The sequence below is a fragment of the Xyrauchen texanus genome, chromosome 38, assembly GCF_025860055.1.
Source record: "Xyrauchen texanus isolate HMW12.3.18 chromosome 38, RBS_HiC_50CHRs, whole genome shotgun sequence".
Lineage (NCBI taxonomy): Eukaryota > Metazoa > Chordata > Actinopteri > Cypriniformes > Catostomidae > Xyrauchen > Xyrauchen texanus.
Genome location: NC_068313.1, coordinates 10,097,547 through 10,124,602, shown reverse-complemented (window position 1 = coordinate 10,124,602; position 27,056 = coordinate 10,097,547). Strand labels below are relative to the sequence as shown.

General features: G+C 37.8%; 1 protein-coding gene across 2 annotated transcripts in view; it reads left to right on the top strand.

Moving 5' to 3' along the window:
• The window catches only part of wdr62 (WD repeat domain 62), a 51,142-nt gene that overhangs the window by 5,597 nt on the left and 18,489 nt on the right, over positions 1-27,056 (top strand). For both annotated transcript variants that reach the window (XM_052109600.1, XM_052109599.1), the window contains exons 5-20: positions 821-991; positions 2,933-3,070; positions 3,495-3,677; positions 9,400-9,560; positions 12,345-12,534; positions 12,651-12,791; positions 16,371-16,534; positions 16,619-16,710; positions 16,994-17,119; positions 17,198-17,268; positions 17,519-17,640; positions 19,856-19,931; positions 20,056-20,167; positions 20,280-20,343; positions 20,657-20,779; positions 23,484-23,617. In XM_052109600.1, coding sequence (XP_051965560.1) covers positions 821-991; positions 2,933-3,070; positions 3,495-3,677; positions 9,400-9,560; positions 12,345-12,534; positions 12,651-12,791; positions 16,371-16,534; positions 16,619-16,710; positions 16,994-17,119; positions 17,198-17,268; positions 17,519-17,640; positions 19,856-19,931; positions 20,056-20,167; positions 20,280-20,343; positions 20,657-20,779; positions 23,484-23,617 — 2,068 coding nt within the window. The remainder of the gene's footprint in view (positions 1-820; positions 992-2,932; positions 3,071-3,494; positions 3,678-9,399; positions 9,561-12,344; positions 12,535-12,650; positions 12,792-16,370; positions 16,535-16,618; positions 16,711-16,993; positions 17,120-17,197; positions 17,269-17,518; positions 17,641-19,855; positions 19,932-20,055; positions 20,168-20,279; positions 20,344-20,656; positions 20,780-23,483; positions 23,618-27,056) is intronic.

Below are 27,056 nucleotides of genomic sequence, written 5' to 3'. Positions count from 1 at the left end.
GGAGGAGAATTTATAGTAAAAGGAATTAAATATTGATCTGTTTTTCACACACACCTATTGTATCACTTCTGAAGATCTGGATTTAACCACTGGAGTCTTATGGATTACTTATGCTGCTTTTGTGTATTTTGGAGCTCCTAATTTTTGGTTCCCATTCACTATGTGTGCATTGTATGGACCAAAAGAGCTGAGATATACCTCTGCTTTTGTGTTCAGCAGAAGATGGTAAGTCACACATCTGGGATGGCATGAGGGTGAGTAAATGATGAGAGAATTTTCGTGTCTGCTATCCCTTTAATATTACTGCAGCTGCATTTAGCTGAGTGTTAGTCAGCAGTTAAACTTGTGAACAGCACATGTTGTCCTACATTCTGACATGGAGCGTTATTTATTGGTGGCTTCTGCTTTCCACTCATGCTTTTTCTCATCTGACCCAACACAAGGAGAATAAAACATGCTGCTGTTCAGAATACCATACTACAAGAACTATATCTGCAGTATTTATCTTGTAAACATGAATTATTGTATGCACTGCATACTTGCATATTTGCCAAAATACCATATTTATTTCTGAGGCCATAACTGGACATCACTCGCTAAATTAAACATGCAATGTAGTGAGGTCATGTCACAACAATGAAGCATACTACTGCTAGATACCTTTATTTTTTTAGTAGTGAGTACTATTTTGCATCCTGTTTTAAATAAAATAGTATGTAGTACACATTGCAGTTCCATTCCGATAATGACGTTAGCGATTCTGTCTCTTTTCTTGCCTATTTTATTCATCTGTTCACTCTCTATCGCTGATGATTGGCAGAGCGGGCACATGCCCTGTGTTCGGGTTTGGGACGTGGCAGAGCGGACACAGGTTGCAGAGGTCCAGTGCCATAAGTATGGTGTGGCATGTGTATCTTTCTCCCCCAGCGGAAGCTATATTGTGTCTGTGGGATACCAACATGACAGGACCGTCAGCGTCTGGGAGTGGAAGGTAGGTAATGAATGACAGCCACCTGTTTGGCTTCCAGTGATAGCTGTTTCTAGTCCAAGAATAACCAAGTGTTATGATTTATGATTTTTTCTTCACTGTTAGCCTTGTGGGTGTCTAAACTCTTAACACACTTTTACACTCCCTGTACTTTGTGAAGTCATGCAAATTCCTACCATACTGTCCTTTCCCACTACATCTGAAATTCTGTATTGTGCTTAAGGGTGCTTTCACACTTTGTTCAATTGCTTTGACCGATCCGGAGTTAGTTTCCTCCTCTCCTCTGCCACCACTGGTCTCTGTTCACATCGTACTTTTTGGGTCCGAACCGCGGTCTAATGTCCGATGTCGTTCTAAATGTGAGTACAAGCGGCAGATGTATACCCCTGTAACTAGGTAACAACTCAATAAGACATCAGCTTCTCTGTGTTATTAAAGCATTAACCTCTTTGGATTTACCACCATTTGCATGCATGAAACGACACATGTGTTTATCAACCACGGATGTATTGAACGTGCAATGATGTGATTAATGTTAGCATTTGTTTGCCGCGAGCCCGCGGATGCATTGCAAAAGATGTGAGCTGCTCTGAAGGGGATTTATTTGGACACGCAGGTATGAGAAATTCATTCAGCCATAATAATTGCGATTGGAAGCCTGCAAAGTCATCACAAACGGTTCACTTCAGCGATTTGGTAAGATTGCGTTCACATCAGCAGCAAACCGAACTGGAGATCACATGAACCGTATCCTAGACCACCTTTTCAAGGGGTCTCTGGTGCAGTTCCTGGGTGCACACCCAAGTTCGGAAAACCGCGTTCTCATCATCCAGACGAAGCAAACGGTGACGTCATTCCAACCCGGGTGCACACCAAAAGTGCTAGTGTGAAAGCATTTCTAGTATTCTGTGGTGGAAATGACATTTTTACATTTTGGGATTAAACTGGCTGACTTCATGTATTTCTAAATACAGACCATTACATTATATTTACTTTTTGCTTTATTGGAAATGTTGGCCAGTTAAGTAGTTTGCTCATAAGTGATTAACTTAGATATGTCTTTGCTTCAAACATAAATTGTCTCATTTAATCTAAAAAAATGCCCTCCATTAACACGTTTGTTGTCTTGGATATCAAGTACACTAACCTGTGAACTTTATTAGGGGCAAATTTGTTTGGTGTGGTGGAAAAGATGCCAAAACCATAATTTTTGAAAAACATATTATGGGAATATATTTGAGCTTATGCAAAGAATATGGCATTCAGATGCCCCACATAAAAGTATATTTCAAGAGGGCCCTGGGTAGCTCAGTGAGTAAAGATGCTGACTATCACCACTGGAGACGCAAGTTTGAATCCGGGGAGTCAAGCCAGGTCTCCTAAGCAACCAAATTGGCCTGGATGCTAGGGAGGGTAGAGTCACATGGGGTAACCTCCTCCTTGGTCGCTGTAATGCAGTTCTCTCTCTGAGGGGCGCGTGGTGAGTTGTGCATGGATACCGCGGAGAATAGCGTGAGCCTCCACTCGCGCCATGTCTCCGCAGTAACGTGCTCAAGCCACGTGATAAAATGCATGGATTGACTGTCTCCGAAGCGGAGGCAACTGAGAGTCGTCCTCCGCCACCCGGATTGAGACGAGTCACTACACCACCAGTAGGACTTGTAGCGCATTGGAAATTGGCCATTCCAAATTGGGGAGAAAATGGGAGGAAAAAAAATCAACAATTTATTTTTATGTACATTTTTTATAAATTACAATATTAAGGGAAATAACAGTTATGAAATTGTGCAGCCGTTCTCTGTGTGTTTGCTAAGGCATGCATCACTATTGCTATCAAACTAGGGGTTAGTGATTTGACGGTAGTATAGTTTACTCCTATCAACACGGTATAAGTCCACTATACAAATGCGTATACATTTACCTGTTTTTCTTTTTTACTTTTAGAAAGGAACTGTTATTGCATCCAATAAGGTGTCCAGTCGAGTGGTTGCAGTCTCATTCTCTGAGGACAATAGCTACTTTGTAACTGCAGGGAGCAGACATGTCAGGTTCTGGTACCTTGATGCCTCAAAGGAGAGAAGGGTGAGACACTTAGCACAGGTTCAGCCTTGTACACGGCATAAAGGGATTTATTTATTTGTATCGACTTTGTACTGAAATACTGGTACTTTTGACATTCCCTCATTAGAATAAGTTTGCACAGTTTATAGTAACATGAGGGTGAGTGATGACAGAATTGTAATTGTTAGGTGACCTACCCCTGTAAGAATTTATTTTTATGCACTGATATAGCCACATCCAATTACTCAATGCAGTTTCCTGTGTCATCCTTCTGTATCTGTGGGTTGATTTTTTTTCTCACCACATGGTGCACTGAACCAAGTTTTTCTTTTTAAATATGAACAAAACTTTCCCATACTATTAAAGAATTTGACACCACCTTTTAGTTTGCTGTATTGAATGTGTTTTTGGTGTTTAAATGTCTAATTGGTGTACTGGTTTACAGGTGAACAGCACAGTACCTTTGATTGGTCGCTCGGGGTTGCTAGGGGAACATCAGAACAGTCAGTTCTGCGGTTTGTCTTGTGGCCGTGGCTCAATGGCCAGCAGCACATACTGCATCACACAAACCGGTCTGCTGTGTCAGTTCAACAGCAACAGACAGCTAGATTCCTGGGTTGATCTAAAGGCAAGTATTATTCTCTGCCTCATTTCACTTTGACATTTCACTGCCATATTAAATGCAACTTGAAGTCCTTGTGAATTGGCTTCTTTTGATACTTTTTAATTATTTTCTAATGATACTGGAAGTTAGGGCAAAACGTATTGAAGGGCTCATACTTTTTTTTTTTTTAGTAGCTGATTTGAGTAACAATCAGTCAAGCTACTCTCTTAAAGTTGTTGACAATACTAAAAGCTACTAACAAAAAGTAGGTAATGACATTGAAGCATTTAAAGGAGAAATTGGATATCTAAAAATATTATGATTAAATGTATGTATAAAATAGTGACCACTCTAGTGTTGCCACGGTGTTACCGGTTTTACTCTGTACAAGGGACAACACCAGTGTGAAGTTTTCTACCGGTGGAAACATTATCATTATAAATGGATCTTCTAATATCAATACAATAGCTTTTGAATAAAGAATAGTTGCCTTGCGACCCATGATTAATGAACCTAAATAACACATTGAAAGCCAGAGTTTCTTTACCAACATATCAAATTACACAGGCAGCAAAGTGCACTGACAGAAGATGTTTAATTGCAGGTAGCGAATATAATTTGCATGGTGGGTCAAGATGTCTCTGATTCGGAATGACACAAGAAATGCTGTTCGACACACAGACATGCGCTTGAAGAAACCCACTTTATTATATTTTTAAGAACATACGACAGAAAATCTATCTATACGCATGTCTGATACGCTGTTTGTTTGGAGGCGTGCAGTCTTGTAGAACACGCGCATGTAAAGGGTTCTCTTTCTTTGTCTAATTTTTTTTAGCAAGAATTGTATCTATGAGTGCTGCAAATGATCTCAGACATCTCTGCTCAGGAGGTGCTCTGAGTTCAGTTTGCTTTATTTCCACAGAGCAGTTCGTTGTGAACGCAACTCTACAGGGATTTATAGACTATATCTGTGATTTTAAATCCTAAATTAAAACAAACACATTCACCTCGAACCATAATTTATATTTTAATGATTATCATCGTTATAATGATTGTTTACATTTTGAATTGTTTTAGTTTATTTTAAATTGTATTAGTAATTTTCCGCCTTTGTCACAGACTGATATTTGCGTGATGGTAAAAAAAGGTGGTTATACATGTTTTTTTTTACCACCATTATTTTAAATGCTTTTATGTTTCGTTTGAAGTGCTAACTGATTTTGGTTTGAGTTTCATTTAAATAAATTAATAAAATGTTCTATGCAAAATCACTAAAGCAAGAATATTAGCTGATCCCTCAGCTGGGGGGTTGATGATGTAATTGGATATTGATTTATATATAAAAAAAAAAAATAATTAATAAAAATATTGTGACTGGTAGAGAATGCATGGATGAAGTAGGCTAGTTTCCAAACTGTTGAAAAAACATATTTCTAAAAGTTGAACACAATTTTAATTGTACTTATTTTTTTTTTGTTTAATTGAAGTTTTTAGTTATAATCAATAAATTAAGTTCAAAGTTTGAAATCAAGCTGCCTTGCATTATTGTGTAGGTTATTGCTTAACGGAAATTACCACATAGTACCACCTAGCGTCCAACCAGCTGTAATACTGATGTTAGTCAGTGTCAACTTGAGCACCGCACCGGTGTGATAATTATGATGCCATGGCAAATCTAGACCACCCATGTGAGATGAAGAGTTCAGTCATATCCGTGACCTTATAAAAGCTCTTATTCTACATATGGCAGGGTCTCCTCGTGGGGGCAGCCATGTTAGAATCACATGACCAGCTGATTTCTACTGTCAGAATTAACTGTCCTCTTATTGGACACTTGCATTCATGGATTAAATGAATCCTGGTTTACTGTGCATAGTGAATTTCTACAATGGCACTGGTAACTGAAAACTACTGTTTTAATGCAGCTTTCAGGCCACTAGGTGTCACTAAGCCAATGTAAGTCACTTCAACCTTTGGTTTACCCAGTATTACATGAGAGCTTGAACATGTTTGATAATCCCTCGACTCCATTGCTGCATTTGCAGTGTGGCGAATGTAACATTTTATGACAATACACTGCTACTTGATGGACGGTGTAGCTTGTTATTGGAAAACCTACACTATTGTGAAAAAAGCTGAGTTACACTTTAAATGCACTTAAGAAAAAGGTTTATTCCAGGGTTTTTGCAGAAAGCAGCGTTCTGAAAGGTCAATCAAATGGGAATGCCGTTTATCTTGTGCCGCTTAAGGGATTAAGAGAAATCAGTGTAACACACCTAGGTTTCTCCCTGAGAATACAACTTATGTGGTCATGTAAACGCATAATCGGCGCTCTTGTAGGTTTTTGAGTGCGCATGTGCATAGACCCGAAGCCGCCTCCAGGCACCACCATTTGCGCCATTTAGAATTTCAGCCGCCGCCAGCCAATAATTTCGTAAGCCAAATTGAGCCGCCATCTGAAAGTTTGGCTGAGCCGGCTAGAATTATTTGCATCAAATAATAATTCTATCACATAGAGACATACACACACAAAATATATAAACAATACACGAGATATATTTTCCCACTGGATTCATAACAGCACAGTCTTGTGCTCGTTGCTACGATACACAGACTCGCGGTGAATTGACGACCAATTAAAATTGCTCGTTTTCCGTACAGAAGAAGCGATGCATTTTTTTCTCGCACTGAGGTGAAATGGCGGAAAGAAGCAAGCAAGGTAATTTTGATCTCACTTCTCACATACTTTCCTAATTCCTACTTTTTTTTTTTAACTTAGGCCTACCCAGACTTTTGTTAAATCTTCAGGGCACGGTTGCACAAACACCTGAATCAAAGATTGATGTTATGAACCAAATATTCTGGAACGGAGAGATTTATAGCACTGAACGTGATATTACTGCAGTAACAAACCACTGTTTCCACATTGCTAATTCACGACTCATTCTTCAGTGTACATTGAAGTGAAATGTGCAAAACTTTGTCCAAAATAATACTGATAACAGTGTGTGTTTATATTAAGGCGAGACACGGCAGGCAAAAACATCTTTTTTTTTTTTTTTTACTGGTCAATTTTGAGATTTTTGGATATTTGTCTTCAATAACATGTCGTCTTTCAGACTTGTGGTGAAAAAAAGTCCGAAATACACATTTAGGTCTTTATTTTACTACACTTCGTCTGTTTGCGTCTGTAGATTTCTCATAAATTCAACAAAAGTTTGCGTTCTTAATCAACATCTCCGCGATCTCTGCCGTCACCCTCTCATCACAGTATTGCATTTTGTAGAAATATAGTGTAAGCCATGCATTGCTTGGAAATATTGAGATCTAGTAAATCAGTATAACATAGACATCTGTAGACATGAAGTGGCAGCTTCAGCCATTTGCAGCTATGAAAAGTTTGGCGGCTGCAGCAGCCATTTAGGTTTTGGCTGAGCCGGCTAGCCAGCCAATAACTTCATCAGCCAGCCATTATTCTCAAAACAAATGGCTTCGGGCTCTACATGTGCATGAATGGACCGAATAACAAACATCATAGAATGAAACCCAACAACCAGTCAACACAGCAGAAAGAATTCAATGTTTCTGGGTGTACAGTGGGAAAAGCACATACACTAAATATACACCTAAAACTATACCCATTTACCGATGTAAGTTATACATGTTAAATACCGATGTAAAATATTGACTGTCCCTCACTTTTGGTGTTGCTTTTACATTGGGGGAATCCTGGAGTTTTGTGGAAACCCCAGTATTGCAGCACAACTCAGCTGCAGGTCGTGATAGAAAGTTAAGGAAGCAAACACCGCAACAACTCTAGATTATCTGGAAATAAAGCGAAGCAACTGAGAATAAAATAGCGACGTGTTCCTTCATACAATATTTGTTATTTACACAAGTGTCACGGGGAAATCTCTTGGAACATTTCTTGCAATAAACCTCTTTCTGGTGTCCATGGAAACGTATTCGGTGTCACGCTTCTGAAAAGTAGGTGTGGGTAAAAAAAGATTTTCTGATGAATTGCGATTTTTATTTTTTTTTAAATACTTTTGAACAATTTCTTAAAGGTATAGTTCACCCAAAAAATGTAATTCTCTTACATACTCACCCTCATGCCATCCCAGATGTGACTTTTTTTTTCCAGCAGAACACAAAGATTTTTAGAAGAATACTTCAGCTCTGTAGGTTCGTAAAATGCAAGTGAATGGGTGCCAAATTGTGCTTTTTGGACCATAAACATACTCATCATAAAATTAATCCTTATGTCTCCAGTGGATTAATGTCTTCTGAAGTGAAACACTAGTTGTGTGTAATCATACATGGATTCCTCATTCGGCTGGTTTGGATACTTCAACTGCAGTGCCATCTTGAAACTGTCAACTAGGAGAGCTGTTTGAATGATTGATTGAATGATTGAGGAGATGCCTCGGACAGATGCCTCTCTCAGACAGCTGCAAAACTGCTTTAGTATTGAAAAAGTATTGCTATCCATAGGAACAGCTGCTATTAAGGCATCTACGTATGAATATCTATGCAGAGGAGACTTACGTCATGTGGTGGGCAGTTTGAACTCTACCCTTGTCAACGTGCAAACCACAAGCTGGCCGGAAATAAACATTATTAGTAAAACATGTTTTAAATATTGGTCGTTCTTACACACACCTTGTGTTTCGCTTCAGAATTTGAGTTTCAAAAATGTGGCACCCATTCACTTGGATTGTATGTACAGCTGAAATATTCGTCAAATTCTTTTAGTTCTGCTGAAGAAAGTCATACTCGTCTAGGATGGCATGAGGGTGAGTACATTATGAGACTTTTCGTTTTTGGTTGAACTGACCCTTTAAATCCAAAGATCAATCTTTTACTCTTTGCAAAATCCTCCATTTACAATGTGACTCAAATGTATATATTTGGCAACTGGCTGGTAAAAATTTTGAATTTACTCACCGGTGATTGTGTAGGATAGTGGTGGAGTGTTCCTGGGTAAGATCCTTTCACTTCGTGTTGAGGGTATAAGTGGTGTGTGTCCAAAGACGAGATCCACATGACCCATTTGACATTTAAATAATTTCTCTCTTAATATCCTTTGTTCTTTACAGTCAGTAGTTGATCAAAAACAATAAAAAATAAATATTTAATTCTATTCATGCATCACACAGATCCGTTGAAGTCTCTTTCATTAGCATGCACCTATTTACAGAAATGTCAGTGTTTGCACGTGTTCAACAAATCAATGTAAATACTTGTAAATGGTGCAATCAAACTATAAACATGTAGCAAAAATAATATACATAATGTTATTTATTGATTTAATACATGGATTTGTTCATTTTTAAAAAGCCAAAATGTGACATGATGAAAAACTAAAGATTAAAAAAAAATACAAATATGTTTGTTATGTACAATACCTATTTTCTAGGTTCTCTGTATAATTGACAGTATTAGTTGGAATAGATATGAATCGATATTGAATCGGAGTCGAATCGAGAGTGTGTGTATCGAAATCAAATACATTAACCAAAAACAAGTGTTTGTTGGTGTTAGTTTATCTAATGTTAACAAATGCAACCTAATTGTGAAGTGATGCCAAGTAATTCTGAGCCTGCACTTAACTTGAATGTAACTGTAGCCCTACATGATACTGGTATTCAAGCAGTACAGGACATGTCTTAGAGAAAACTTTCACAATTCTGTTCATATAAGATTCTAACATGTAGTCAATACATTGTGTCTTTTGTTCTAGATGACATCAGCTCAGTGCTTGTCGGTGAGCGAGACGTTTATTTTTTGTGGATGTGCAGATGGTACGGTTCGTGTGTTCAGCCCACAAGATCTGCGTTACATCACCACTCTACACCGGCCCCACTGTTTAGGTGTGGATGTGTCACAGGGAACTCAGCCGGGGTAAGACATTTTCCATCCAGATGCACTCTAAACTATCACAGCTTCAGGTGCTGTAGATCGCAAAGTAGAAAAAATTTTAATACAGAAGCACTCTCATTGTGGAATAAGCTGAGCCGGAGCTGCCACTCCACTGAAGCAAAGCTTGTGTGACGAGCATCTTTAACCGGATATACCCCTGTGTTACATCTTTTAATGCAGTTATATTTAATGATTTTAACTATTAAAGCTTTAACGCATAAGGAAGCAGGCCATGTAAATAACTACAAACTCCGAAACTGGCATTTCTCTGTGCGGTCAGTGCCTCTTCTGAGTTGCACAAAGTTTCCTGATCTAGGGGAGAGATTGAAACTGCACCCGGCTGATGCACGCACTGTTGCAGGGATGCTCGTCCCTTGAGTGCGCGTGCTTGCTGCAGCTAGATTATAACGTGATTTTTCGTGACTTATTGATTCATAATATGTGTCACTGTGCATTTTTTTTTTATCATGAAGAATGTTGCCAATATGCCGCTTTTATTAAGAATTTTTTTTTGTTAGTTAATGATGGATTGAAGTGAACAAAGATGAGAGAGGGTAGTCTTTGTCCCATTATACACTGCAACAAATGTTTGATTTTTTTACTTTCCAATATAAATATCTAAAACACTTTAAAACAATGTACATTTTCTTTAGCATTTTCAATTTTCTTCTATACTGCAGAAGAAAATTGTTATCTGAGAAAGTTTAATATAATATTAAAAATAGTTATTTTAAATTAACAAAATCCTTAAAAAAAAAAAAAAAAGATTTGCATTCAAGATATTTAGACTTGCTTTTAGTGAATATTTCTTGAATATAAGTATTTTTTTCTTTACTGCACTCGCAGAAGTATGAAAAAATACACTTATACAAAATACACTTACATATATCTTGTGGATTTTTAGACCATTTTAAATGCAAAAACAAGACAAAAACATTTTCTTGAGTCTTAACGGTTTGTGTTCCCAGATCTCTGTTGCTGGATTATCAGTTGCTAGAGAATTTCATTTTGAATATAATCTGAGCTTTCACTTAAAGATTTTGTACGAGGTAAATTTGTTTACACACTTCAAAATATAAGGGTGGGACATACGTGGTATTGATGGACACTTCTCGAGGCCAATGGAGATACTTGTTAAACAGATATCCTGATTCAACATCTTTTCATTGGTCATTTCAATGCACAATTCAGGAGTAGGAAGAGGTAATTCGGCGCATTCCATCTATGGTAAAAGTAAAAATTGTCAGAAGTGGAGATGCGTGTTTTTCATCGGACAGCGTGACGCGATTATTAAAGTTTTTGAAAATGTTAGATTCGGTGTGCTTGTGGCTGTTCACATGGTCATCCAATAAACGGGTCTGTGTTTGTGAAAGAATCTGATTCGGGCACATTAAGCTGCTGTGTGAATGTAGTTTTGATAAAATATTTGCCGTAGGCTATTGAATTTAGGTTGAAATTTAACTGTATATAATTGAACTCTTAATGCAAGAAAACATTTTCAGTAGCTGTGTATATCAGCTACTCAACATTCGGCCTCTACTGTCTCTTGCTTGTCTGGACCGTGCATTCTCCAGACGACTCGTCAGCCACATTTCAAACAGTTTGTAATCAGTGTCTGGGCAAGTCATAGTACTGTGCACACTACAGCACCGTCAGTTTTGCAATCTGAGCTTTTTTGTCGCAGACCAGTCCCTAACATCAAGAGATGCGCTTGGAGGGCCTGGTTAGCGCAGCGAGTATTGATGCTGACTACCCCTGGAGTCGCAAGTTCAAATCCAGGGTGTGCTCTAGTAATTCCAGCTAGGTCTCCTAAGCAACCAAATTGGCCCGGTTGTTAGGGAGGGTAGAGTCACATGGAGTAAACTCCTCATGGTCGCGGTTAGTGGTGCTTGCTCTCAATGGGGCGCGTGGCAAGTTGTGCGTGTATCGTGGCCTCCGCATGCTGGGAGTCTCCGGTGTAATGCACAACAAGCCACGTATAAGATGCGCAAATTGACTATCTTAGAAGTGGAGGCAACTTGTCCTCCTCCACCCGGATTGAGGTGAGTAACCGCGCCACTACGAGGACCTACTAAGTAGTGGGAATTGGGTATTCCAAATTGGGAGCACTAGGCTTGGCAGTAAATAGTCTGTTGCATGTTCATGAGCGCTATGAGAGAAGCTTGTTCACATAACTTGCATTGTTTAAAAATGTATTGCCTTAATTCTTTTGATCGTAGATATTGAATATAATTGTTTTAACCATACCTGGTTACTATTTTTTTGTTTTGTGTGATTTAATTCAGTGCGATTTAATTGTATTAAATATAATGCGTTAAAAAAAAAAATTACGAAATTAATCGCAGTGCCCCCGGACCGTAATAAGCAAGATTCCAGAGAAATGCAAGCTTGTAGTACCACCGGTTTACTCCAGAGGGCAGTAAGTGAAACTACAGCTGTATGGGCAACGCACAGTTTATACCATAGACATCATATAGATAGACGCCCTATCGACCGCTTCTGCCTACTGGCGTGGACGTGCCGCGGCGCCGCCATCTTAGACCGGTCACCCGCTCCACTCAGTGTAATCTGTATGGCAGGTGCAATGAACTGTCAGCGCATTTAATTAATCATACCTCACTGAATACCGAACTGATTTTCACGCAGAGTTTTTTTGCTGCAAAGGTCATTCACGTAGCTATGATACAGGACACATGGTTCGGCGTATTTTAATATTCATAGTAGGCTTAACAGTAATATAATATTTATGTTTTGTTTTTTTTTTAGGCATTTGTTTGGTGCACACCCAGAAGCTCAGTATCCGGATACCCTGGCTTTAGCATTTGACCCTGTGACCAAGTACTTGACGTGTGTGTATAATGACCACAGTGTGTATGTATGGGATGTGCAGGACGTTCAAAACATCGGAAAGGTTTACTCTGCTCTGTACCACAGTGGGTGTGTCTGGAGTGTGGAGGTATGTTAATGATGGATGGTTTTATCTGATTGTATTCTGCCACTTTGAGATTATCTGCAGAGTAATATGGTGGGCATCTTCAAATCAGTTTATTGATGCATAAATGCTCTTTGCAGACCTACCCTGAGCCAGAGGACTCGTCAGTGGCGTGTTTATCTCCTGGTTCTTTCCTCACCTGTTCTTCAGATAACACCATTCGCCTGTGGAATAGTGAGTCTCAGAAGAGTCACAGCCTTCGCCACAACCTTTACAGTCAGGTACTGTTAACTGCTACTCTGGAGATTTAGCCTTAAGTAATCACACATTATAGTCTAGCTAGTTTGGGACCATCTTTGAAATGAACAACTGGAGGCAAAATTATAAAAAAATAGTGAAAAAAATATCATGCTGAGTTACATGTAAAAATATACTTTCCTTTATACAAATATGTATATATTTTCACTTAAAGCTGCACTACGGAAGATTTTTTGGTTTAAAAATGTACATAATTCCATTACATTAAAAAGTGTTTAAAACAACGTCCTTTACACCAATTCACTACGGTAAGACTACAAAAATGGTTTGTATTTTGAGTCGATTTAACGCATTAATTCAGTGCGTTTTTTTTTTAATTGTATTAAATATAATGCGTTAAAAAAAAAAAATTACGAAATTAATCGCAGTGCCCCCGGACCGTAATAAGCAAGATTCCAGAGAAATGTATGCTTGTAGTACCACCGGTTTACTCCAGAGGGCAGTAAGTGAAACTACAGCTGTATGGGCAACTCACATTTTATACCATAGACATCATATAGATAGACGCCCTATCGACCGCTTCTGCCTACTGGCGCGGCGCCGCCATCTTAGACCGGTCACCCGCTCCACTCAGTGTAATCTGTATGGCAGGTGCAATGAACTGTCAGCGCATTTAATTAATCATACCTCACTGAATACCGAACTGATTTTCTCGCGGAGTTTTTTTGCTGCAAAGGTCTTTCATGTTGCTATGATACAGGACATATGGTTCGGAGTATTTTAATATTCATAGTAGGATTAACAGTAATATAATATTCTGATATAAGATATAAAGTGACCAGACGTCCAAAATCAAAATATGTGATGTAGGATATAATGTATTTTATAAATCACACACTATAAATATGATAAAGAATCAGAAACAGATAGTTGCAGTAAAGTAAGATATTTTAATACGTTGAAGAAACTATTTATAATGATTTGTGACACTCTTTCTCTCTCAAACAAACACGAACAGTCACAAACTCTCTCACACAATCTCTCTCTCTCTCTCACACACACCTAGCTAACGTTAGCTGGCTACGATTTCAGTACAGTAATATCAAAGATCCTTGCTCCTCAATTATCTGGTAATATTCTATTCACAAAATACAACCAGTTGTACGGTAATGTTAAAACTTACTTGTGAAAAGTAATCCCCCGGGCCCTATTTGCGATGGTCCGCCGATTAGAACAGGAAAATGCTCCACAGTGCTCTGGCATCTTAACTGCTGCCGCGCAACGAAACTAGGAGTACGACCGGTTTAAGATGGCGGCCGTATTTCTCAGTGCGCAGCGGCCAATAGGGCATCTAGTCTCTATATAATATCTATGTTTATACAGTATACCATCCAGCAGCAGCACAACACAAACATGCGTTACGTTCTTGCGTTCAAAACACTTGAGCACAAATTCGAACTAGGGGATCTCAGGATTTGTTCTAAGTATTAAACAATTTAACTTGACACAGTGACCTAAAAACATTATATGTTTATGATGCAACGCACCAGAGTCGCTACACAAGCATTTGTCTGATGCAGGTGTACATTGACGGGACCTTAAACAAGCCCTCATAATAAATCTCAAACTGATTGACAAATTCACTTGTGTAATGGATTGCTGTGAACTGTATGCCAATGACTGACTTATGATCAATAATATGATAGTAAACAATACATTGTATTCTAAAGCTGCTTTTTGTATTGTCTTAATTGTATTGACTGCCACAAGAATGTAATGCATTTTAATTATCTGTGTGTTATATATATTTAAAGTGTAATTATTGTTATATGAGGGGGCTTTCTCAGCAAATATTTGTATATGAGATTAATTAATTGGGACACAGTGTAATTCATTTGATTACACATTTTAATTGATTGACATCCTTAACTTTGAGCTCTGTGGTCAGATTTGGCACAAAATCACAAGCTTATGGCGCTCATCCTTACCGAATTATAGCATGTCAATGAAGACAGGAAAGAATTACAGGCCGTCGCGTGCTGTCTGGCTGGTGAAACTACAAAGCTGTTCTGTTTAATTCAGTCAGTCGCTCAGTTCAGGACAGCATCACTTAAGTCTGGCTGGATGTTTATCTGTTAACAGTTTGGCAAAGTTAGTTGCTCATTATATTGCTTAGATATGTTGTCTGGTAGGGTTGTTTAAAATGTACTGATTTTATAGAACTGAAATCTACATATTTGTTTGGTGTGTAACCATCTAGCTGTTATAACTTAACTGCTAAAGAAATTAATTATTGCATATTTATGCATATTATCTTCATGTTTAATAAAGTACATTTCATCCCTATCATTATTGGATCTTCATTTTATGTTGTAAGTTTAGTGTTATTGTGTGCAGTGCATAGACATACTATTGTAGTATTAAGGTGCGTTCACATACAACGTGAAGAGAATTTTCGCTTTGCTCGTGCGAGTATGTCCGCTGTACTATGAATGTGTTTAAACTAGTGTTTGCGCGAGTAACGCAACTACGAGTATTCCCCCTTCTCTTCAGAAAAAGGACAGGAGGAGGGGCTTCTATGACTTGGTTCATGGTAAAGTACAACAAAGAGCTGGAATCAAGTAAACACGCATATTTTCAGAACTTACCAGGTAGTCCAACTTCCTCGCTCACTTTCCTCCCAAGTGATGTCTTTTTTTCATCCGGTCTCTGTACATGTATGATGTTGTCATAGAATTACGGGTGCCCACACACCGCTACAAAAAAATTCTTCTACTACGTCAGTGACATCCGGATAATCTCAATGCTGATAGGCTTTCGCAAGTTGAAAATTTTTTTCGTGTTCGAGTCGCGCCATTCGCTTCATTTGCGCCTCCCGGCACGAATTTGCGTCTATTCGCATCTTTGCATTTACTTTGTATGTAATCGCTCGTTTCGTGTTGTATGTGAATGCACAATTACAATTTGACATGCATTATCAACTGAGGCTGTACAATATAAAAGTCTTCCATTGAACTCGTAATACACATCAATTTAAGAGGTGAAATTTGTCATATGGCTGATACAAGACAAATATTAATAGTAGATAAAACACTGAAATGATCATATTGAAATATGCTGGTAGTTGGTGGCGCTTTATATGTAAGAGCGCTTTGAGTGTAGCATCATAAATGTCAAATGAATTCTTTCAAAATATGTAAATACGAGTGTTTATCTTTATCAAAGCAAGGAAAATTTGATTTAAAATGTTTAATTTAATGTTAAATAGAATTTTTCTGTATAACATGAAAAAAAAGGACTATGATTATGACTCTGGCTCGGAGTATCTCCCAGTCATGATCACACACAGGCGACGTCCAGGTAAGCTCAAATAAAGTAATTTATCCGCGCAGAAGAGCAGTGCTGAAATGCAAGTCGTGTAAAATGTTCCCCTGCAAATTGCTTGCAGTGAAGTTTCAACCACAGATGTCAGAGCACAACGTTCCGTAGTGCAGCATTAAAATCTTGATGTTGAAAAAGGTTAGGGTCCATGCTTATGTAAACTCCCCATAGATAGCTTGCCAATACATATTCTAGTGGTGTCTGTTGATTATGTGTTGCAGGACCTCGTGAGGATTGTGTATGTGGATGAAGACACACAGTTCCTCAAAGCTGAGGCTGAAAAAGCAGAGGGTGGCAGCCAGGATGGGAAATCTGGGATCAGAGTGTTGGGCATCAGTCCAGATGGGCAACATCTGGCTGCTGGAGACCGCAGTGGAAACCTGAGGTGAAAAACATTTATGAATGCTTGATCTGCATAGAATTGAAGCATAAATGCATGCAAGTGCTAAATCAACTGTCTGTTCTTCAGAATCTTTGGTTTGCAGTTCTTGGATGAGCTTCTGAAAATTGAGGCCCATGATTCGGAGGTCTTTTGTCTTGCCTTCTCCCCTAATGAGACTGGTAAGAATGCCGCTTTACGATCAACAGTTTGGGAATACAGTGCTGTAGCATTGAACATGCTTTATTCCCATTTTAGAGAGAAATCTGTCTAGAGCTGAACGCTGTTTATTCCCACTCTGTGGGCGCATACACATATGCTTGCATAATAATAAAATTAGCCAGGTGTCAGATAACTAGCACAATGCTTCAGAGCTCGATCCAGATTTAATTGTCCTTCGGTTCGGACCAGACTCCACCTATCGAGTACCCCTATTTTACAGTGTATATGAATTGTTTTTGTTAGTCTTGCATCTCTTGGCCTCAGCGAGTCGTGATCGGCTCATTCATATCTTTGACATGGAGAGGAACTACAACTTGGTACAGACAGTTTACGACCATTCAGCCTCCATCACCGCTATCAAGTTCACAGGTGAGTTAACGGGGGGGCAAAATCAAGTGTGCAAGAGTACTGAATACTATGTCACATGCATAATATTTATTTTTGTAGGGACGAGTTCAGAGGTTTGTATGGTCAGCTGTGGTGCCGACAAGAGCATCTACTTTCGATCTGCAGAGAAGGTGAGGATATCATGTTTATCTTTTGTTTTTATTTTATTTTTCTTTCCCTCTAACAAAAAGCACAAAGGTAGCACTAGGGTAAATAGTGTGCCTTCAAGTAGAAAACAATTCATTAAACATCTATTTTTCTCATGGTGTTGTGGTTGGCCTACTATGCCACCCAGCCCTATTTCAACCTTAGTTTTTATTTTCCATTGATAAGCCTTCAATATCAGCTTACCACTTCATTGTTCTGTCTCTCTTCTAAAAGACCTCGGAGGGATTGAACTTCTCACGATCCCATCATATAGTGGAGAAGACGACTCTGTATGATATGGACCTGGATGCCACACGCACACACACTGCCATCGCATGCCAGGATCGTAACATTAGGTAAGGCTTTGTGTTGGATGCACAGGCTTTTTTGTGTTGCTTTTCCAAAGTTGTAATAAAAGCAAAAGCGATTTGGACCATAGCTCATATCATTGGAGTCCTTTGCTCAAGACAAATAAAATGCCTAACTTCGATTTTTCACAACATATTTTTTGTAATTAGTCTTAGGCCGTTTGCTTGATCGGAACAAAACCAGTGCAGAAAGATTATCTGAAGACCCAATATCAATAATTATCAAAGAAAGTTTGAACCTTCTATTAGTCATCACAACGGTACCCCTAAATGTACAAAGTAGATGTGGCCGCATTTACTTAAATGGTTATAACTCTTAAATGGAATGAGTTTGGGACACTTGTGTAGGAGGACAATCTGAGGAAATTTGACACATTGTGCACACCTTCCACTTGCTGCCACTGTACTATTAACAAACGTAAAAACAACTTAACTATGGAACTGTTGGTCCTATTGACTTGAAATTTTGTATGTAGTGTCTTTGTCAAATGTGCCCTCTAAGTAGGTAGGTAGGTGTGTGTATGTATGTTGAAAATAAATATATATATATATATATATATTCAGGTAATTAAAATGCATTTCATTCTTGTGGCAGAAGAGTTAATATTTGATAAGACCTTACAATTTATTGTTTACTACCTAAGTCAATCATTGGTTCATACAGTTCACAGTAAGCCATTTCACAAGTGAATTTGTCAATCAGTTTGAGATTTATTATGAGGGCTTGTTTTTTTAAGGACCCGTCAATGTACGCCTGCATCAGACAGATGCTTGTGTAGCGTCTCTGGTGCATAGCTTTTTTAGGTCACCATGCCAAGTTAAATATAGTTTAATACTTGGAACACATCTTGAGATCCCTTAGCTCCAAGTGTTTTGAATGCAAGAACGTAACGCATGTTTGTGTTGTGATGCCTGCTGAAATGATGTTTTGTTCACTTTATAAACTGCGCGTTGCCCATACAGCTGAAGTTTCACTTACTGCCCTCTGGAGTAAACAGGTGGTACTACAAGCTTGCATTTCTCTGGAATCTTCCTTATTACGGTCCGGGAGCATTGCGATTAATTGCATAAATGTATTTTTTTTTTTACAGATTTTTTATAAAATTAATCTAACTGTATTAACGTGTTAAATCGGCAGCCCTAATAAAAGTGTATATATAAATATACTCTTTCGAGCTAGTCCTAGGCTGTTCTCTTCACAGAGGTTTGAGTCTGATTGAGTCCCAATATCAATTATATGCAAAAAAATATAATGTACAAAGTAGGCACGACCACTTTTAGGCAGGAATGTTAAAAAAATGCCTAATCTGTGCTACCTAACCTGATGGCTCTGAAAATTAAAGCACATTGTTTTAGGTTCTAACAAAATGTGTAATTAATACTTTTGTATCTGTCACAGATGTTTCTTAAAGGACCTTAAAAGGATAGTTAACCCGCAAAAAATTAAGTTCTCATTTACTCAAATGAAGATTTTTTTAAAAATATCTCTGCTCTATATGTCTATACAAAGCAAGTGAATGGGTGCCAACATTTTGAAGCTCCCAAATCCACAAAAGAGTAACATAAATGTACTCCAGTTGACTCTGGTGGTTAAATCCATATCCTCTGAAGCGATATGATGGGTGTGGCTGTGAAACCGATCAATATTGTAGAAATTATTTTATTTTTTATTACTGTAAATTCTCCTCCCTGCTCAATTTCCACTTCACTTTCACATTCTTCTGTTTTTTGTGATTTGCTTCCTTTGTGCAAGTATTTATGATACTTGCTGATTTTGTTCCCCTTTACCTATAATATTGTTCCCCTTTACCTATAATATTATTGGCTCAGTGGTTGAGGCTCAGGGTTACTGACCAGAAGGTTGAGGGTTCAAGCCCCAGCACCACCAGCTTCAACCGCTTATACGAAGTCGGGTCGCGGGGGCAGCTCATGAGTAAATTAGTAAATCCCTTTAATTGCTGCTTGCAGCTATATTTTTTGATTCTGGTTTTAAAACATTTCTTTAAGGCCCTATATGGTTAAATCTCAGAGATGTACATGAACATTTGAAAACTATAGTATGCATACAAATCTTAATATTTTTTACTGCCTTGGTAAACTTTGTACTCAACGCTCTTGTCATACTTCATAAATGACCAGGAATTTGAATTATTTCGTCATAGTGTTATATGAATGAACTCTAAATGCTGTTTTGCATTTTCAGAGTGTACAATGTGAGAAGTGGCAAGATGAAGAAATGTTTCAAGGGCTCCCTCAATGATGACGGTACACTGCTCAAGGTGTGTAAGACTAGTGCTAGTCAAATTGTCCTTTGTCCAAAACATCGTACACACACTTATCTCTAATCCCATATGCAGTCAAATTTTTCCAGTTCTCACGTGAGTGTTGTCTGTCTTCATTCAGGTCCAGTTGGATCCCTCTGGGATGTTTCTTGCCACCAGTTGTTCTGACAAAAATATCTGTATCTTTGACTATGAGTCAGGAGAATGTGTGGCCACTTTATTTGGACATTCAGGTAAGATTAGTGTTTTTTGTTTTTGTTTTTTTTATCCAGTGTGTTTTTTTTCCCCATGAATACACTTTTTAAACATCCATAATGTTTATCTAACTTTTACCCCCCCTTTCAGAAATAGTTACTGGTATGAAGTTCAGTCAGGACTGCAGGCATCTTATCACTGTATCTGGTGACAGGTACATCTTTTTGTTACATATGTTATACATGCATAGTGCTAAATTAAGACAATACTTTAGTGTCTAATGCTGTGGAGATGTGTCATTGGCTTCTCGGAGCAAAAAACACAGTCACAGAAGAGTCTGTGTTTCTATATTATTTTATTTCACATTGAATTGCAGAGGGTACAAATTTGACATGTTGACATGCTGTCCTTAAAATATTGTGCATGTTCTCAGCAAATTTGAACATTCAATGTGTGTGGGGAAAATATATTCACAGATTTATACTTTCACAGATGACAGTCTAATGCGTGTGTGTGTGTGTGTGCAGCTGTGTTTTTGTGTGGCGGCTGGACTCTCAGATGACCAACTCTATGAGGAAGAAGCTGGCAGAGAAGAAGCAGAAAGCAGGTCTGAGGGTTCAAAGGGCCCCCAGCAAACAGCAAGCCATAAGGTACTATAATTTGAGCCCTTGTAAGATCTGATCTCTTATATTGCTGTCACAGAGTTTAATGCAGACCTGGATTACATGAGAGGTAAAATGTCTGGAGAAAATGGCATGTTAATGAGATTTAATGTGCTGACAAGCAGGGGAGTGAAGAAATGAATTACAAATGCTCTCGTTATTGTAATTACTTTTTCCCAAGAATTGTACTTTTAAGTAGTTTAAAAATTGTATACATTTGCTCTTTCTTGAGTACATTTTAAGTGCTGTAACTGTACTTTTACTGCACTATTTTCCCACCGTCTGTGTTCGCTACTTCCCTGTACTGATTTAATTTTTATTTATCAACATGATTTGGAGTCACAAGACTCTCCCTAGCCAATCACATGTAAAAAAAAAAACTTGAAGGGTAGCTGCAGATATGGTGCCAAGCAGTTTACAGCTATAGATAACCGGCCGTACCTGAAAATTCTTTTTGCAGTAAAAAAGGCCAATTTCTTGATCGTGTCATGCGAGTTTAACTTGCTCAAGCCAGATATCGGCATTAATCCTGCCTCTAATTTGAAGAAACATATAGAAGTAAATTTCATATTTCTGCTTACTAGATTCTGTGCGTCAATAGCGTAACCTGTAATTTAACTATCGATCACTGAGATTATTGGGCTGCTGTGAGAGATTAATGCAATGTTATCAATAGGGCTGGGCAATAAAATTATCTTAATGTTTATCGGAAAACAGAGATGTCCTCGATCAGTCGCAATGGTAAGAGCACCACTGGTTTGTTGATCTAGATGAAATATAAAAGATTGACTATTTCCTGGTGTCTGTCGCTGCGTGCTTTTTTTTTTTTTTTTTTTTTTGACAGGCGGCTAATGTTTGTACGCTTTACATGCGCGTTCTCCTAGAATGCTAATGATCAAATACACTTTATAATTCCGCCAATGCCCGTCTTGAGGCATTCATGTGAACAGTAATTTATGTCTAAAGTAAGTTTAAACAGTGGGTTAAAGAGTATTTGCATCAAAATGTCAGACTTGAAGTGTACATGTATAGAACACTGTCTAGTAGGCCATTTCTTTTAAAGGCTATTAATCAAACAGTGTTAACAAGGAAATGAGAAAACCGCTGATTAATTGAGTTGCTTTTAAAAGTAAAAGTTTGTTTGTTTTTTAATAATACTGACCCCTGATGCAGAGAGTGGGTGAATTGTTATTATAAATTACCAGGAAAGTAGAGATGAGAAAATCATTTATAATTATTATTATAATTAGAATTTATAAAGATAGAAAATTATCAACATTTGCAGAGCAATAATTCAGCAGAACTTTGCACCAGTCACAAACTTTCATGAGAATGCGAACAACTATTTCTGGACTTAAAACATACAAGAACTAAATCAATGTGGAACATTGTATCTCAAAAGGAGGACAATGTGGCCCCCCATGTGCTACTTAAAGAAATAATGCACCCAAAAATGAAAAGTATAATTGCCATCTGTCTATGACTTTCTTTCTTCAGAACATAGATTTAGATTTTTAGAAGAATATTTCAGCTCTTTGGGTCCATACAATGTAAGTGAATGGGTGCCAAAATTTGGATGCTCCAAAAAGCACATAAAAGCAGTATAAAAGTAATACATACAGTGTTTAATCCATGACTCCAGAATTTATATGACAGGTGTGGGTGAGAAACGGATCAATATATTTGACTCCATTTTTGCTTGAAATTCTTCTCTCTGCCCAGTAGGTGGCGATATTAAGAATTTGAATCACCAAAAAACACAAGGACAACAATTTGAAATTTAAAGTGGAGATTTACTGAGCAGGGAGGAGAATTAATAGTAAAAAAAAGAATGAAATATTGATCTGTTTCTCACCACATCTATCATATCACTTCTGAAGACATGGATTAAATCACTGGAGGCATATGGATTAGACTACTTATGATGATTTATGTGATTTTGTGGAGCTTCAATATTTTAGCACTGATTCACTTTCATTGCATGGATTAAGAGCGAAGATATTCTTCTAAAAATCTTAATTTGTGTTCTGCAGAAGTCATACACATCCAGGATGGCATGAGGGTGAGAAAATGAGAATTTGAATTTTTGGGTGAATTATTTCTAAGCGTGATGTAGCCCCTGTACCAAACAACTTTTCCCATGCCTGCTCTACCTACTCTATTGTGCAGGACATGACGTGCCAAGTGATCCTGTGATCTTATTTTAAAAAATAAATTGCATTCCTCGCATTGTTTGAACATGTTATATGCACAACAATAAAGCTCTGTCGGCATTAAGGGAAATTTAGACCCTACACATAAACTGATTTTAATGCAATTGTTTCATACATTATGATTTAAAATGGTGATCAGTGTATTGAAAATAACTTTAATATTTTAATTTCTGTTATCATGTCTCCCCTTTTTTTTTGGAATCAGATTCATGTAGTGTTTATCATAGATAAGTGATGTATTTTAAAAGTTGGCATACAGTGGTCATTATAATGGGGGATAGGTTTTGCAGCCCAGTACTCAATACACACTACTCATGAGTACTTTTAAATGAGCTACTCTTGAGTAGTTTTTAGGACGGCTACTTTTACTCTACTAACCCTAAATGTTTTGGGAAGTAACAGTACTTCTACTTGAGATTTTTCAGTGCTCTTACCACCCCTGCTGACGTGTGTGTGTGTGTGTGTGTGTGTGTGTTCAGGAGAGAGACGTACATCGCTGCGCCCTGTAGTGTGCTGCCTCACATGGATGAGGAAGAGCACCACCTGATACCTGAAGAGACTAAAGATGTTGGGGAGGATTGCAGAACTCCAGACAGACTCGACTCCACTGATGGTGCGTGGATAGACCATGACAGCTGTGTTGTTCTTGAGCTGTCTTAAATCAATTCACCCAAAAATTTTAATTCTGTCAACATTTACTCAACCTTGTGTTGTTCCAAACCCAAATGACTTTCTTTATTCCGTTGAACACAAAACGAGGTGTCAGGCAGAGTCACGGCCTCGGTCACTATAGAGCGCAACAGTGCCCGCCAACATTTTCAGCCATCTTGGTTCCAGAAGTATTTTTTTCCATTAATGTTTCCCATAGGGATATTATAAAATCCATAAAGAGCAACCAGCTCGGAGACAAATAACAACAATAAAATCAGACAAAAAGACAAGGGTACAAGACTGTCCCTTTCAAGGCAAGTCAATCCAGTTGGCTGGCATTTTAAGAACCTTCCCAGTATGGATGTGCCCGAAGCCAAAAACCTTTTTTGGAAAGGCACAAATAATGACTTCATATGAATAATAGAAATAATGTTCGTTTGACTGATTATCCAAGAAGCACAAGATTAGAGCAACATTTTAAATAAACGTATCCAAACTTACAAATAAATGAGTTGAAGTCAATATGTATCCAATAGCCTACTAAAGTGTAAAACGGGAATGAAAATGTGCACAGTGTGATTTTCAGATCGGACGGGCACAGTCTCAACTCAGTTTGCGGTGTCAGTTAATGTTACACTTTACAAGCTCCAGATGCGCACAATTAACAGACACTACATCATATAGGCTACATTTTCCTATCCTTAAATATGTCAATATTACTGTATCGCACAATTCACACAATGATATCCATGTGTTCATTTAGAAACCAACCTGAGCTCAATGTTAAATTCCTGAACTGAAGTGATTTTCACAGCATAGCTTGTCTATTAACCTCTAAAAGTTGACCATTTATTTTCACATCACCGATTAAGGGAAGTATCTGGTTAAGACTTCGTTCCATAAAGTCCATCTATTCAGAATATTCCTGCTTATGTGATACAAAGAAACTGAAACATATTTTTCCCCTCCCTTTTAAAGTACTAAATTTGAAAATGTTTCCATAACACATAATTTTATTATTAGACTTATTATTCTTTTCCCTCTATTTTGCTAATTCTTCACATGTAATTTAACTCAATAATGATGCCCTCTATGTTGATATGCGTGCACAAAGCGGCTTAGAGTGCAAAATTCCTGATATATATATATTTAAGACTTTCACCTATTTATAGGCTATATTGATTTATTCTAATTTCTCTTAATGTTCACTGCATAATGTGTGCTTGACATTTCACAATTGCTTGACACCTCGTGCCTCAGTTAACAACATATTCTACAGTTCATGATTCTATATGGGTCATTCCTGGGATTCGGTAATATTTCAACTTGGACTTTTTTAATTTTTGAACTACATATGATTACATTTCTAAATACCCCACATTATTAGGTACATATCAAACCTTCAAAAAATCATATTTTCCCATCTCAGGCATTAAAGACTTTTTATTATTTTCAGTTTTTTTCAGATTTGTACACCTTTTATTCTCAACCCCGTAACGGACAAAATTGAATTAGTTTAAACAGGATTTTACACACAACTTGTTATAAAACAAACATCTACCTACTGCTCATGTGTCCCTCATACCAATTCAATGACTTCAAATGTAACATTTATGATAATTTGCACATTTGTATGTGATGGAAGTTACAAATATCCAAATTGTTTGTCCGTGGTCTCTTTATTTTAGTAAGAAAAAAAATAATTTAGATGTTTCACTAAAACCACAATTTTACTTTGTTAGCCCTTAACATGTCGGGTGGTAATCAGCAAGAAATGCTTTAATTTTTAATTGTCTTATTTTATTTTCCAAAAATATTAATGTGACAGGGTTGAGAATACTGTGATGGGGTTGAATACTGTAACAGGGTTGAAAGGACACATTGGCCTACTTTTAATTTGTATTTGTTTAATACGAAAATTCCTCTTTGAGACTCAAACAAAACACTATTTTATTTAAGGCAACCATGTAATAAAGACATAGTCATATTTAATTTTTTCGTTTTTACTTTATTATCTGAACTGCAGTGAGAATTTAAACACAGAAAACTACTGCAGACAGTACGGTCGTTAGTAACTTTTCAATATTTTTGGTAAGAAAAAACTAAAATAGATTACCAACAGAACCTTTTATAAAATGGGCACAATAGGTAAATTCACTATAGTGTCTAAAACATTCCTCAGTGCTGGAACATAAAACAAAACTGCAGCAGATAAAAGTTCATAATAACATAAGTAACAATCAGTGAGTGGGTCATTACAAAAGAAAATGCCATGTTAACACAAACTCAACATAAACAGGATTTTAAAATAGTTATTTTTATGAACATTTGCATAAAATACCTGAACAAATGTAAAGAAACAAAAGGTCTAATCCATATTTATTCATAGAGGCACCACAGTGCTGAGCTACCAAGTGTGTGTGTGTGTGTGTGTGTGTGTGTGTGTTTGTGGCACTTTATTCAGGCTTTTATCTTGAGAGTCTGGCCCAAACCTCCTTCAGAACCTCTACATGGCGAGATGTCACATGTTGTGGAGCTGGAATCATCTCAATGACTTCATCAAATTGGTACCAGTGGATGTCATCACGAGAAGGCCAAAAAAATCTGTTTGGTCCAACACGATGCATACACTTGACTTGAACACTTGTTTCATCTGTGTCAAGGACAATGCCTGGGTACAGGTCATAATCATATTTCAGTATGCACCACTGTCCAACATCTGGATGTACCAATTTCTCCACTTCCATGGGTTGTGGATTTTCCTGATTGTCTGCTGGCTGTGCAGGCATTGGTATGTTCTGACCAAAACTGAAATGCTGTGTGTTAAAGCATGTACAGTTTAGGTCTTTCTTTGTTGAACAAAAGCAGCTGACATCACGACATATCAGCTCACCTGGAGCAAGGGTGACGACCTGGTGTATTCTCATTGAAGAGGGCACTGCTTTTATAGGACTCTGCATCATTTCTACAGCACAGTCAACATCAGTGCTTTCCACAAAAAACAGTTCCACTGATGTATTCGTTTGTCTGAGGACTTCATACAGTTGCTGTGCATCTTGGATGTCATGGCCCTTAGCCACCAACCTGTCTGCAGCTCTCTTTAATGCTCATCCTACACCATCGGGGGCCCCTTTCCCATGACTTGATTCAAAATAGTTCCATGTGCCAGCAAGTGATTTATTTAAATTTTACGATTTTATAAATTATTAGCTATTCATCAACTCGAACCCCCTGCAGTTCCTTCACATACCCCATGGGTTTAAAAACCACAGTTTGGGGAACCGTGCATTAGACAATTACACATGCTCTAAACTAATTTTCTACTCTCAACTTATGATTCTTCTGCCTGTTGCACTTCACCTTGACAGTGGCTGTCGTGGCAGCTCTGGCATATGTTCAGG